The sequence below is a fragment of the Mytilus trossulus genome, chromosome 9, assembly GCF_036588685.1.
Source record: "Mytilus trossulus isolate FHL-02 chromosome 9, PNRI_Mtr1.1.1.hap1, whole genome shotgun sequence".
NCBI lineage: Eukaryota > Metazoa > Mollusca > Bivalvia > Mytilida > Mytilidae > Mytilus > Mytilus trossulus.
Window position 1 is genome coordinate 60111786 of NC_086381.1, and position 15808 is coordinate 60127593.

The 15808-nt window shown below is 30.1% G+C and overlaps 1 protein-coding gene across 10 annotated transcripts in view; it reads left to right on the forward strand.

The window, feature by feature from the left end:
• The window catches only part of LOC134683182 (transcription factor egl-13-like), an 84437-nt gene that overhangs the window by 48254 nt on the left and 20375 nt on the right, over positions 1 to 15808 (forward strand). For 7 of the 10 annotated variants that reach the window (XM_063542307.1, XM_063542306.1, XM_063542308.1 and 4 more), the window contains exon 2: positions 15228 to 15759. In XM_063542307.1, coding sequence (XP_063398377.1) covers positions 15232 to 15759 — 528 coding nt within the window. In that variant the 5' untranslated portion in view covers positions 15228 to 15231. Of the gene's footprint in view, positions 1 to 1146; positions 1234 to 1392; positions 1416 to 13974; positions 14125 to 15227; positions 15760 to 15808 lie in introns of those variants that run through there. The other 3 variants (XM_063542303.1, XM_063542304.1, XM_063542305.1) reach the window with 3 other exon arrangements.

Here is a 15808-nt window from a genome sequence, read left to right on the forward strand (position 1 = left end):
AAAATATTGTTAACACCATTTATTTTAATTGATTCAGAATGTAACTGATATTCCTGTCCCTTTTATGGAAAAAAAATTATGAGTAAAAGTGACGATTTTATAAGATGAATTATTGTGATTTTAATCGTGTGACTATATTCCTGATTCACAGGTGAAGAATCACAAAACGAAAGGTACAAATGAATAATTAGTGTGGATAGATTATCAATCAAATCTAGACATCATATAGATATGTTCCACGGCCTCTGGTTATTTTCGTGATTGTTAGAAATTCCGGGTATTCTTTCCTTATGTAGTCAATTTTACTATTAGTTTTCGAGTCATATTTTCAGAAAAGTTGTAAAAGGTGTGTCATATACTCATTTTGGAAAGATAAATAGTATTAATTATTATTTATATTTATTGATATTATCCTTCTGTTTTTCTTGAAGTTTTATAAATTCACTAAAAAAAAACTTGTATAATTTAAAGAATAAAGATGAAATATTTGGGTGATTTAAAAAAGATGTTTTATTTTTTTTCAATATTTAATATAACATTCTGATAAATGAATAAATAACTTATAACCAAATAAAACTGCAAGTAGTTGACAGAAATTTTAAATGGTTTATAAAAAACGAAAACAATTAATTTATTTCATTTTTTTTTACTAAAACAATAACTTTTTTCCAACTTGTTGAATATTTTGACTACTGTTAATTGTCAATAATTGTCTGGGGAAATAGCAGAAAATTGAAGTCCATAAAAATCTTAAGCACCACTGTAACTTCTTTGTAGTTGTGAAATTCCTTGTCTCCACAAGTTTTTCCTGGTATGGGGCTTGATCTAGGTACCAGGCATGGTAACTCTAGGAAACAATGATTCTGTAAAATAGAAATACTGTATAAACAATGTTATCGACATTCTTCAATAGACATAAATAAAAGAATTGATAAAACACATCATTATTTTTGTTTATCTTATCAGTTTTCCCCTTGATAAGCCCCCTTGCTGATGATTTTGAATTATATATAAACAATAAGAAGCTGAGAGCAGTAGCTGTCCATCACTCACACAGCTGAGGGCTCTGATTGGCTGGCAGCCAGGGAGGGGGCATTGTCTTATCACACAATACACATTCTATTCACAGCTTTTGTCTTTATGTTAATAACAAGCAACAAGAAATTTTATCAATAGTTTTCAAAGTTTCTTGGAAAATTTTAAAATGTTGGACGTCTACAATGGTAGCTTAAGGTAGGGTTTTTTGCTTGTAATTATATCTTTTTAACTAATTTTTATAGTTTTTTATGTGTCTTATAAATATTTATTTAACTTAAGAAAAGTTGCTTTATTGATTGTGCAACAGTAAGTCTCATCCAGTAGTCGCTTAGCTGCTTCTTGTGATGGAATTGAAATGGCTGTCTTGCAATGTCATGGTAAATTAATTATTTCTTCAGTATTTAATATTCAATAATTGAAAAAGTTTTAGTTGTGATTATTATGATGACCATAATTTTGATTTTATAAAGAACTAGGATGAAAAAAAAACTTTTAGTTTACAACAGCATTAATTACAAAGAACGTATCACAATGGGAAAAAACTAACAATAAAAGTCTAAGAAAAGTTAACTGTTCGATCTATATTAATTTTACATGTTACAATATTTAAATGCAGAAATTTTGTTAATAAATTTTTCGCAAAAGACATTTTAACTTTGAGTTTAAAATTTTTAGTTTTGGAAGTGTGAAAAACTTTTTTTTTTTAATAAACTTCAACATTTATGCATGCATAATATAAAAAACATTTGACCAAAAATAGTTTACTTCTTAAACTCTTTCTGTCCTTTCCAACACAATAGGCAGTACAAAATAGCTTATTTTGGTTGACACCAAGTTATCTTTGAAGAGCTCTCTTTAGCATTTCTATAGTGTGAAATTTGGGCCTGCTTTGTAAAATACAGTATTGACTTTAAGGTATAGATTTATTAAGATTTTCAATAATCCTATTTGGAATATTAAACTTGTGACCAGTATTTATTCTATGTTCTATAAAAAGTTCCAAACCTCCTTGTAATCAACTACCAGTTGCAGCCACTGTGACTAAGCTATGTTTTGAAAATGAAATTTTATAATTTTGTCAAAATTGTTTTTAACTTACAATCTATTCTGAAACAGGTTCTTATCTTGTCAAAAAGATTTTGGTAAAAAGTTTTTAATCAAAATTATCAATTTTAAACTATTAGGTTGTTAATGCATTAAAAAAAAATCTCCTATTTACCTAAATGCTTAAAGACTCCCCGGTAAATATGAGAGAAAAAGCAAATCAAATGTTTGCAATTTCCTAAATATTGGTATGCATTTGATTTCATTTGATTGGTTTACTTTTCATTTGTACCAAAAACTAGGAACCTATACATCTTACATCAAATATTTGATACATCAAATAATATTTGATAGGTACAAGTTTCATTAATGAATTTTTTTTTATATGCATCATTTATAGCTTCAACATGATGTTATAATTAATACAAATCATATCATGGTGCAGCGAAAAATCAAAGAAATTACTTAACAAGTTAAAAGACGAACATAATCTTTATTCTCCATAACAAACACATGCTATACCTTTTTGTCTTGTTTTGTTCGGGAAATTTGATTATAATAAAAATTACATCGGTAATTACATCCTTTGTGACGGGACTATTATACAGTGTTTTGCATTATTGGCCAACGTTTAAGTGATGTTGCATTATTAGGTTCCTTTACGTGTTAATTAGTGTAACATTTAGCCTGTTATCACTTCAAAACCCTTACGCCTGATCACAGAGAAATAAATTACAAATAAAAACTAAGTACAGCTGAAAAGATATATACCGAAAAATTAGCCTCTTAAATATTAGTACAAGTGAAGAAAAATCTGAAGCAACGCCAAAGCATCAATTACCAATTTTCCAATTTTTCTCTACTATGCGGTGGTACAAAGCTGATTTTCAGCGCTATTTAGCATCGGATGTGGTCAATTAGAAGCATCAACAAGTTTTTCAAGTACTGTTAGATTAGTCTTGTACATGACTTTATTAATGGTAAAAGCACTTTAGGTCAGATCTTATCAACTTAATAATATCTTAATGTTTTACTGTTTAAGTTAAGTTTGGGGACTAAGGAGTTACAAATGGCAAAAAAGAATTATAATTTAAATGCATAAAAAAGGAATTTAAGAAATGAAATTTGAATGAGGTGATTGAAAAAGAGCAAACAAACTGTTTTACACTTAAATGATATGTTTCATATCACACGTTTTTAAATAATAGTAAGGGGAAATCAAATTGTATTTAGGCTAATTTTACCTATATTTAAACTGGCAAATTGGCAAATGAACCACAATATTAGCCGCATAAAAGGTTTATTAATAAATCATTCAGTTACATGATGACCTAAAGGCACACAAACACAGAGGTACAAGATATATACTAATAACAAATAAGTTTCTCACATTTGGTCTCTGGTAGATAGTTGTTTTATTGGCATTTATTCTGTGGATTCATTTATTTTCGTGGGTACCAATTTTTCGTGGATTGAGGAAAACTCACATGTTCGTGGATATTTGATGTCATGGTTTTGCCGAAGTCTGCATTCAAGCCATGAGAAAATTTGTCATTCGTTGAACATTTAATTTCGTGGTTCAACTGCTCCCACGAAACCCACGAAAATTGGTATCCAACGAATTATAATGAATCCACAATATATCACATATATGAAAGTGGAATACTATAAACTCTATTGAATGCTTGCCATTAGATTTTGAGTAGATGGGTTGAAAACAGATGGGGACAATTTAGTAGGAATCAAGATCTCAAAAGAGGTTACAAAAAGACTAGAAGAGTACCAAATCATTAAATAGAGCAAAAATTCAGACATAACTTTAAGCATTTGAAACAAGTGTTCTACCAAACAGCAATTTATCAGACTGAATATATATAATGTCAAATCATAACACTTTTTGATTTTTTTGCAAAATAGCTGTATTTTGTCAAATCAGCAAAAAGATGCCATAGTTAAAGGAAGTAATTATGGTAACTCTGTACTATCCTTGATACAACAATGAACATATGTATTACAAGAAATAACAGCAGATGAAATCAAAAAGAAAACAGGATTATTTTTTCATCTGTGTTAACATTCACCCAAAAAAGTTTAAAACTTTGTGATCAAAACAAATGGGGAATGTATGAATCATTAAAAGTACTGCAGAAACAAAGATGTTTTTCAGTTCATTGATATAAAAGTCATTCTTCAATTATTTTCAAAGATAGCAAGAACAAAAACATGAAGTGTTGAAATTCTGCAAAATGAAAATTTTAATTGATAAGTATCTCATGCAGACGTTCAACAGCAGAAAGAAACATGTAAGAAATCATCTTTAAAGTGGATGAAAAAAAAATATGATGGTTTGGGAAATAGATTTAAAAATTTATCTTCTGTTCGGCAGATTAGGAGCCTGTTGCATCAATTTTCACATTTTCATTCTTTTCGTTCTATTGATAAGTAATTTCCCAACTTTGTCAGACTCCATGTTGATTTTTTAAAAAGTAAAGCATTATTGTATGAGACAAGAAAAAAAATAGGCATTTTCTTCAAGATAATGGGGCACTTAAGGGTAATCTTCATCAAAAAGATAAGATATCATCTAATTGACGTGTAGTGATTTGAAAGCTTGAAAGGATGCTGTAATTAAGAAAATCATTTGTTAAAGTCCATGGTATTGTATGCTTTAAATAAACCATGAAAAAAACAATAAAAAAGAAACAACTTGTTAGTCCACTTTCTCCCAACTTTCAGGAAAAAAATGTCAAAATTATCAAATCTGAAATTGAGCAGAACCACGTAGTAAGTTATAAATTTTTGGCATATGTAATACAATACATTTTTTTTCTGACAAAGATTTCCGAAAGATCTATTTTTTATTCAGATTGAGAACAATAATTCAAATTTTATCAAGAAAAACTTGAATGCTCGCAGCTGTATATAAATTGTTATTTACAAGGCGTCTGACGTTTGGGGGATTCTATAACTACAAATTACCCACACTAACAAAGAACTTTATGCCATCTTAAACTTCAAATTTTTGAAATTAGAGAAATTCTAGTTGGTAAACCAAGTTTTGACAGGTGTTTACCATGTGTGTTTAATTCTAATGTTAAACGATGGCACTGTTTTGGAACTGAAGAGTCCATTTCATTGATGGAGTAAGTACAATTTTGACAGTCGGAACCAGATATGTTTTCTCCAATAAATAATTAAGTGGGATGCTGACTGATCTCAAAGAAGTAAAGTAGAGTTCAATATTGACTATTTATTGTTTAATATAAACATTTTTTTTAGCATTTTCAAAGTTATTCTGTAAAAATAGTAAATGTTCATGATTCAAGAAGCCCTGAGTGGCCATTTAAAGTTGAAAGACAACAAGAATAAGGGACGACATCAAAAGTTCAATGAAGGATAAAAAACTTAATTCACATAGTTTTTTCACTGACCCCCCTACCCACCTCTTAACTTAATAAGGGAAAAATTGATTGACCCATATGGATATATGTAAAAATCAATGTCGGATAACCAAATCTTGCAGCAGTTCAACCCCCCACCCCCAAACTATTTGAATTAAGTTTTTTATCTTACATTGATCTTTTGATGTCGTCCCTAAAGCATTGTTTATAATTAAACAAGTTAATTTCTAGAAAACTGACCTTAGATGTCAGAAATTATGGATGCTAATTCAACAAAGATCTAAATTAATTGGAACTTTAAACTGGTTCTAAATGGGAGTAAAAGGATAGGCAGATCCTGCTCTTCATGTGGCACCTGTCATGTTGCTCATAAGAGTACAAACCAGATGAAGTGTAATAATTTGATAGGTCACATTCCAATTTGTTCTAACTAAGCTGTTTCCTTGACACAGCATTCTTATGCAATGGTTTTGCTCGCCTGTACAGTTTCTGTCCTTTAAAAGCAACTGATTTGACAATACAAATGATAAATTGAGAAAGAAAGCAACCCCATCGAAAAAAAACCACAAAAACAACAAGAAACCCACAAAAAAAATAGGGATAATCTTAGGTGCTCAAAAGGGTAAGCAGATCCTGCTTCACAAGGCACCCATCATGTTGCCCATGTAAGCACAATTCCAGGGATATGTCTAATTTGTTTGGTCACATCCCAATAGGATTCAAATGCAATGGTTTTGGATACTATTGTAGTGTCTGTCCTTTTAAACTTTAAAAGCAACTGATTTGACAATGAATATGATAAATTGAGAAAGAAAGCAACCCCATGTCACCCTACTTGCAGCGCTCATCAATTCCATAGAAATATTGAAAAAAAGTATATATTGACTGTATGGAGGAATTGAGATGAATTGAGCTTTTGTCTCTGATTCCGTGTCAGGTCAATATTTCATTTGTATTAGTAACGAAAGCTGATTACGATGATTAACTCCAATTTAGACTGTTCCTTGTCACCATTTGTCGCTGATGATATCCTTAACTACCATTCTCCGTAGCCAATATCTACAAACACTTGTGAGCGATTTATGATCAAAAATCAATTAAGTCTCGCAGGTGATAGTTCTATTGTAACGATGAAGAACAAAGCCTGCTTAACAAGAATTGACGAGAGAACTGTTAGGACAATATAATGAAGTAAATAGCCAGATTAGGTGTCTTTTAATCATAAGTTACAAACAAAAAGCTTCATAGAGACAAATCATTGAAAATTAGAAAAGATGTTTTTTGTCAATTTTTATCTTTAATGTTGGCATTTTCCGGATAATAATACGGTTGGAAAGGACTTTTGGGTACAGAATTATAGAGTTATCGGAAGAAGTTGTTCAATGGAATTAATTGATAATTGTCTATTTGGTATTATGTCTTTTTATAATAAGGTCTTTTTTAGATGAAATATTGATTGAAGGTGTTTTAAGATTGTGGATTTAAATTTATATTTTATGGGGTGGTATTTTTTTGTGAGTGCAAACTATAATTTGTTAATAAACCATTGTTTGCAAAGTTGTGTTAATTATGAGTCTCAGTGAAGGATGCAAGAATTAAAGACCCTATTGTTTGCTTGAAATTTTGTATTTTAAGTTTATTCGACATAATGGTTGTTTTGGGTTAAACTATTATATATCTGTCACTTAACTTCAGTTAACTTTCACTTAAACTGAAAATATAATATAAAGATTAGAAATCAATCACTTCACTCATATATTCAATTTTCTTTATAAAATATAGCTTTTTTAAAGGTCTTAACCCTCTGAAAGCTCAACATGTAGAGTTATTCCCCTTGCTGGTATAAATTCTTTCAAAGCATATATATTTCATTTTATCCTATCTTCAAATGTACTTTAAACAATGCTATATCATAAATAAATTTGAGCCTTATTTAAATGATGAAGCATTTCTATTGTTTTCAGAAAAACCCATTGTAAAAATATAAATTAAACTTTTTCAAGAGATACTTTGGACAGAGAAACACAATAGAAGTGAAATAAAATGTATCATAAAAATATTTTACTATGTTAAACAAAGGTGAGATACAGGTATTACGATTTTTCCCTGATTAAATTTTTATCTGCGTATTGAGCTATTTCACCTTGCTTGAGGCGGGAGGTGTAGACAAAGCCATTTACCGTCCCTTCAAAGTGGGTCGTAGTTTTTATGACAATAGTATTTGTCGTGTTATCTCGTTCGCATCAAAGTAAAGACAAAATGTTCGACAGAATATGATTAAACTAGCTACTGATAACAAAATGGTATATATGCTGTATTTCCTTTGTTTTACAAAACAATAGGTGAATTTATTAATGGCGGGTCAGTGTTTCTAACTTCCTTAGGTTAACTTTACATCTTTTCGTTACAATCAGTTTGACAAGGTTTTGTGTTCAGACACAAAGGATTGCAGATGTATATATCACATTAGTTTGAAAAATATTTTTGGGAGGATTTGTTATTTTTTAAATCTATTTCCTGACGCTGACAAAATGACAACTTATTTGTTCAACACTTCGTACAAGAATGGTAAGTTTTGTTTAATAATAATAATAATTTTATTTTCACTACTTTATTTAAAGAGGGTTACAGGGTTAGCTTATACAGTTAATCTTCCCTGAGGCCCTTATAAATTTTTTTATATTTGCTTATGAGAGAAAAGAGAAAAACTAAGTTTTTGTTTTAAATATTTGTATATAAGTGTAAATATTTACTCAACTTTTTATCAGTTAGGATAACTTAAATTTATGCATATCAAATGATGAAAATTTACTTTTTAATAGAAATTTGAGTGCTGGTTCGTGAGACTGTCAAAAGACAATACACTTTCTTTAGTGAAATTTAAATTGAATTTGAAAACTTTAAAAGGTAAATTTAACTTTTTCTTATCAGTTTAATATCAGGTTTTTAGACCCAAGACAAAAATATCAAACAATTTGGTCATTTAGCCGTTTTCACTTTAAGAACTATGTAAATAAATTCTCGATTAAGCAATTGTTTGGCGCTGTTTGTCATACCATGGTACACAGGAAGTATATGCAAGCGTTTTACTTGTGGGCTTCTAACTTATTCTCCGTGTTAATTGTTTGTTGATAAGTTGACAAATTTCACTGGTAAGCCATTTGTCTGATTGTTGGAGGGTGTAATGTACGACGTAAGACGGTGACAGTTTAACGAGAGGTCATCATTGTGGTCCTTACCTGTAGGGGGTACCTGTCGTTTTAGACCTTTGATGTTATATACTACCTTGTGTGTTAGCCTTTTGTGTTGTGTACAAATTTTGTTTTTACAATAATAAGATTGGGGGAGGGTAATTTATTATTTCTTCTGAGAAGTGAAAACAAGGTAAAAATGTTATGTCTATTTTTAAATTTTTGTGACAAAAAGGATGATGTACAAGATTTAATGAAGACATTGTAGTGGCTGAACTAACTGCATTAGTTTGAAACTTATTGCACCCATGAGTTCCATATTAAAGACAAATCATTCCAAACTTTCAAAGTGGACCTCATATTCTTTACTGTTTTTCATTCCTTTTTTTTTTCAATTTTCCTCTTCTCTAACTTGTGTATTTTTTTTTTTTAATTTCGTATAACTAAAAAAAATTAATTCAATATTGCAAAAAAGAATGCATTTCTCATTCATTTCTTCTTGTTAAGACTTTAATTTATGTGCACTATTGACCAGCCTGCTTAAAAAGAATGCATTTACGTAATTTATCAGTCATGCTGAAAAATCTTGAGCAGGTTCAAGATTAGATTCCTATCAGATAATTTACTCTCTGAATGCAGCCACAAAAAGTAGGATGGAAGTTAATTAAACGGTGAAATGAAAAACAAAAGAGTTAGTTTGACCTATCCTCTGTACTGCATACCACACTTGTTATCAAAGACAGTGGTATCTTTTGTTATGACCAGGAGGAATTTCAGAGTTCACTTCCAACAAGTGCATCTTGGGAACTGCAATCTAGTTATTTGTGAAAAGATATGTCCACAAGTTCTGAGTTCAAAATTAGCCCTAAACAGGTGCATCTAACTGCATTCTATAGTTATTTGTGAAAAGATTTGTCCACATGTTCGTAGTTCAAAGTTTAACTCTTACAAGTGCATCTAACTGCATTCTTTAGTTATTTGTGAAAAGATTTGTCCACACGTTCGTAGTTCAAAGTATAACTCTTACAAGTGCATCTAACTGCATTCTATTGTTATTTGTGAAAAGATTTGTCCACATGTTCGTAGTTCAAAGTTTAACTCTTACAAGTGCATCTAACTGCATTCTATAGTTATTTGTGAAAAGATTTGTCCGCAAGTTCTTAGTTCAAAGTTATCCTCAAACAAGTGCATCTGACTACATTCTATTGTTATTTGTGAAAAGATTTGTCCACAAGCTCTTAGTCAAAAGGCTTTCTGTTTCATTTTCCTCAATCGTCAATGATTCAGTTGTTTTTCTCTAATTGGACATTTTTCTTCTTAAACCATTGTTATTACCGATGATTGTTTTGGTTAGGCTGATGCGAGGACCAGTGCATTTCGCACTTTGAAAGAATAATTGGTAATTTTCTCCCTCGTTTCGTGCATTGATTGACTTCATCCAAGCGTAAAAATCAGATATGGAAAAATGTAACAATAGCATTTTGTTACGAATAAGACAAGAATGCATTGTTATAAGTACTGTATCGGTTTTGTTGTCATTCGCTGACGTTGTATCAATGCTGAATTGTTACTCTGTAAAGCGATATAGGGCACCTTTCAAATCATTGTTAAAAAATGAAGATTAGATATATTTACGGAGATTTTCATGGGTGTTCTGGGCATTGTTCTTCATAACACCTGTGTCAAAACCATCTTAAATCCCATTGTTTTAGCTTGCATTGTTTCGTTTGTCATACACTGGATTTGATACTGTGGTCACATATTTGAAGTTTACATCCATCAGGCTTTAGGATATTTGTTGGTTATATATTATATATCATGTCACATGCATGTTTATAAATACACTTCTTAAGTTCCATTTAAATTCTTAAGTGCAAAAAGGTAGATTGATTGATAGTAAGCTGCTTAACGTTCAGTGGCAATGCTAAGGTAGAAAAATCGCAATAATAAATACACGCAATAATTTCTGAATTCAAAGTATACAATACTTAATATTCATCTTTATCTCTCTTCAATAAATAAATTTAAAATGTCCATAATGATTTCTGAGTTATTCCAAGACCTAAGGATTTGTTGATGCAAAAGGCCCAGGTTTCTCTCAAGAGAAAGTTCTCTTTTGACCACCACCTCATAGAAATCATTAGTTGTCACTTGTGTGGTCATATACATTTGTTTATTTTGAATAGAAATTGAAGAATGTTTGTAATGCTCTGGTTGTGTCATTAGTATTGGCTAACCATCTGGTTTCTAAACAGTGATAGCCATTTGTACCTAGTGGTCTCACAGATCTGTTTAAATATTTATTCATGGCTTTTCAATCAAAAATGGTGGCAATCATTTACCCCACTGTCCTGTTTATGTGATTTGTTTCTTTATCAAAGTTTAATGTAGAATGTGTGTCCCAGTTGACTTGCTTGATTTCATGGGAGACTAAAACAAAAGCAACAAAAGCTGGTGGTAGATGGAAAAATGTGGATTGACCGTAAGGAATGGAGCATTCAAGGTGTTCCTGATGCTTCATTTATTATTAGATATTTGAATTACATACTCTTTAAAATACCTCTCTATTAGTATGGACAATATATTTTACAGTAACAAACAATAGTATTTTAAAATAGTTTTACTTATATAATGGTGTTTGTTGGTATTGCATTTATATTGTCTTTCTATTCAGCAGAATTTATTGCAGAATTCAATTTAAACTTTCTTATATATTAAATGAGTATACCATTGAATTGATAAATAAACAATTAACAAAATAATCCATGATATCTAAATGAAAAATTATATTGACCAGTCCACATTTTGATGTATGCCAACAACAAATAAAGGCTAATCTGACTAAATGATGTACCATATTAGCACCCTAGGGTCCATTAAGGGGAGGTTAATATGTTTTCCTGGACACCCCCAAGAGATAATATGTCACATCAAATGCTAAAAGTTTCACCTTTGTCTTTTTGAGCCTTTGTACTAAGGGTGGTCTTAGTCTTTTGTTTCTACATTTACAAAAAGAAAGTTATTTATAAAGAAAGAAAGAAGAAAGTACAGGTGGTTTTATGTCTTCACTTAATTTTAGATTAATTAACAAGTAGTGAGAGGTAAAAAGTCTTTTGTCTTTTCTAAACAAAGTACTTGTCAATGAACATAAAGCATTTTCCTACATGCTGAATTTACAAAATCTCCATCGGGGTAGGTTTTTTTTTTAAGTACAAGGGAACCTAATGCAATTCTCTTATACATACCATAAGTGATATCTATTAAATATTATATGAATTAGCATGACAGTATGATACTCAAATGGCACTTAGCAGTGGCGGATCCAGCCATTTTAAAAAGGGGTGGTTCCCAACCCAGAGTAAAGGGGGGGTTCCAACTATATGCTCCCATTCAAATGCATTGATCGGCAAAAAAAAGGGGGGTTTCAACCCCCAGAACCCCCCCCCCCCCATGATCCACCACTGCTTAGACACATAGGATGTCTGTTTTGAGATGTTTTAGTTTTAAAATTGATGTTTTAATAGTTCAGGTCAACCTCTGAAAAAAAAAAATGGGGGGAGGGGTTCGAAGGTGTGCATTCTTATTTTTTTTTTGATTCATAAGAAGTCATATAAGAAAATGTTGCTAGTCAAAAAAAAAGGTATAGAAATTTTAAAAGTCAAATTTTCTGTTTTCAATTTTAAAATTGACAATTTTTTTCAAAAGGAATTTTTACAAATATATGTTGTGATTTAACATGACAAAAATGCTGTACATGATCATTGCGTGTACAAGCTCTGTTGTCAGATTTGATTTGTTGTTGTAATTTGACAATCCGTCATAAAATTACAGGTATCTTGTACAGTTATAATCACATGATTATTGTCGTAATTATTTCCTTTCCAATAAAAATATCACTTAAGGTAAAATAATATTGCGTCATAAGTTTTTTTATTGCACATGAATAGACTTGGATTAAAACTGACATAATTATGATAGTAGACTTATTAAAGGGTTTTGTTCGATACTGTTCAAATATATTTGTTTAAGTTTCATAGGGGCATGAAACTCATATTAAATGAACTTTAATGCAAAAACAAAAGGCAGCTTTTTAAAGAAAAAACGATAATTAAAACAGATTTAAAGTTAAATTAGAATTTTTAATTTTAACTTAATTTGTTTTATATGTTAATGACATCTTATGTAGTGGGTCATTAGTATTGAACTAACAGCATCTTATTTAGAAATATAGGGAGGCCTGAATAGTAGGTTAAATGGAGTGGGATTAGAAATGAAATTAAAGTTTCAAAGACGAACATTGAAGACCTGAACATATTGTTTCACACCCTTCTATTGTTGAAGACACTTTGTAAACGTCCAAGTGTTTTTTTATCAATAGTCATACATAGATAGTGTTGTCTTTTTGTAACAAATAAATTAATTCTATCTGTTCTTATAAAGAAATGTTAGATGAAATTAAAGTTGTTTTTCTAAAAGATCTCATTACATTCTCTATGAAAATGGTAAGAAAATGTAAGTTTTTAAAAATGATTTAAATAGAAATCCTTATAATTACTAATTGAATGAAACTATTATTTGTCACTTATTTTTAAAAACATATATAGAACCCTGTCATCTTTTTTTTCTGAAAGCAAATTGTGTATACTGTGGATTCATTTATTTTCATGGGTATCAATTTTCGTGGATTTCTGAAAACTTTAACATTTGTGGATATTTGATTTCGTGGTTTTGCCAATATCTGTATACAAAGCCTATTGAAAATATGATATTCGTTGAACATTTGAATTTATGGTTCATCTGTACCCACGAAAATTAGTATCCATGAATAATAATGAATCCACAGTAGTCAAAAAAGAAGCACAAAGTTCAACCTATGAATAACAATAACTAAAAAATATTCAAAGTCATATGGTTTCACTTCTTTGTTTTTAGTTTTTTTGCAAATAAAACAACAATACATTACATAATTTTGAAGAAAAAAAATATTTGTTTAGAATTACAATTATTTTTTCAAAACATTTCAACTAATTCATTAATGCCTTAGTCTGGCACATGACAATTCTCACCTATTTTGTTTATTTTTCTGTTGTTTGAGAAATAAATATTTTTACTAGTTTGGGGTAGACCTATCCATCAAAATGTATTACATATCGATCAACATAGATTTGTAGTAAATTTTTCGACAAAAACCTTCGGCACTTTGTTATTATTTGTCAGAGTATAGGTTATCTACACTATTATGACAGATTATTGATTCTTATGTTCTGTGATATCGCCTCGAGGCCTTCAGTCTTAGGTTAATAGGAAGCAATATAAATGTTAGGGAATTGGACAAGGTGCATTACTGTTAACCTTCCTTTTGTTAGTATCACTTCCTACTTAGTTTTATTTATACAAATTGGATTTGCTTTTGTCAATTGACAGTGGATTGTTTGTTAAAGGAAAAGGAGGTATGAAAAAAAATCAGTATTTTTTAATTTTTCAAATTTTATTATTTTTTTTGATTATTTTTTTAATTGATATTTTATTGATAAAATGACAAATATTATAAGAATTATTTTCACTTAATAACATGAATATCATTGATTTTTCAAATTTATAATAAATAAAATACCATTTAAACTTCTACTAAATATAAATTTTAGGAAATTACAATGTTGAAAGTTGGGCCCTTTTAATTTATGCTAACTGAAGTTCTGTTTATTATTTTTCAAAAGTGTACAAAAATACATTTCATAGTATAGATTTTTCAAGATTAAAATTATATTTCATAAATAAACTTCATCTATGTGTTGATGCCCTTGATATTTTTAGCCTTGAATTTAGTTTTGTGTCAGGTCTTGCACCAGAAAAAAAAATATGCACCTAAAAATGACAACTGCTGCACTTTAAAAATTATAGAATGATAAGTAAGGTGTTGCATCAAGAGGTCAAGTTATCAAGAATTGCACATTTTACTTACTAACAAGCGATGCTATTTACCCAGACAAAACTCGGCATGATTCTCAGGCTTTTGTATCAGATAAAAACTATTTTTCAAGAATAGTGTTGAAAAACAAAGTTGACAAATTTTGAAAAATTACAATAAAAAAAAGTTTGATAAAGTTTCCTTTATAAACTGCGTACCATATTCACTAGGTTATAAAATGATACTATATAGTGATCAGTATGTTAGCTTATACTTGTTTAGGTAGAGTTGTAGTTTTTATTTAAGAGAATGTTTTCTTGTAACAGTTTATTGAAATGCTTCGAAGGGATTTTAAGCTTAAAAGCTGTTATATTTTTTTAGGTAGAGTTGGTTTTTTTTAAAGAAAGTTTTTGTAGCAAAGGTTTATTGAAACACTTCGAGGGGATTCAAAGCTTAAAAGCTGTTATATTTGTTAAGGTAGAGTTGAAGTCTTATTTAAAAAAAAGTTTTCTTACAGCCGTTTATTGAAACACTTCGATGGGATTCAAAGCAAAAAGCAGATTACTTGCCTGTTTAACAAAATACTTGATTTTATTCAGATTTACAATTTCTTTACAATATTTTAAAATTTACTTTTCTTTTCAGGAGTATGTCATCAAAGCGAAAGAACACACCAACCAAATTGTCTCAGGACAGTCTTGTTGTGAATGAAGCCATCACAGAAAGTCTAAATAGTGACTGTAGTGTCAGTGAAGACGAACTTGAATCAAGATTTCAAATAGTGACAAAAACAGATAGCGAATCAGACTCTTGTTCAGAGAGTAGACCAACAAGTAAAAAGCAAAGAATTTTAGAAAGTGTCAAACGTGACTCTGACTCAGAATCGGAAACATCGCAACTCGCCAACGGTGGTAATAATACAACAACAAAGTCCTCTTCAGGATTGCATCGTAAATCAATGGACAGTGTCTTACGACGTCTGACATCACGGACAGAAATGGCGGAATGTGACCTAGAGAACAATAACATGAACGATCAGCAGCATGACCGAAAAGTAGAAGAGAGCTTGAAAGTGTTGCTCAGTGGAGGTGACAGTCTAAATGACAAGGAAAAAAGACTTAGTGAAATGATTGAACAACTCCAATCTCTAAAAGATACCATTTCAAGGAAAAAACAGGTAAGCAAAAAATTAAAGAATTTTGTGTGTTAATTTTTTCTATTTTTGA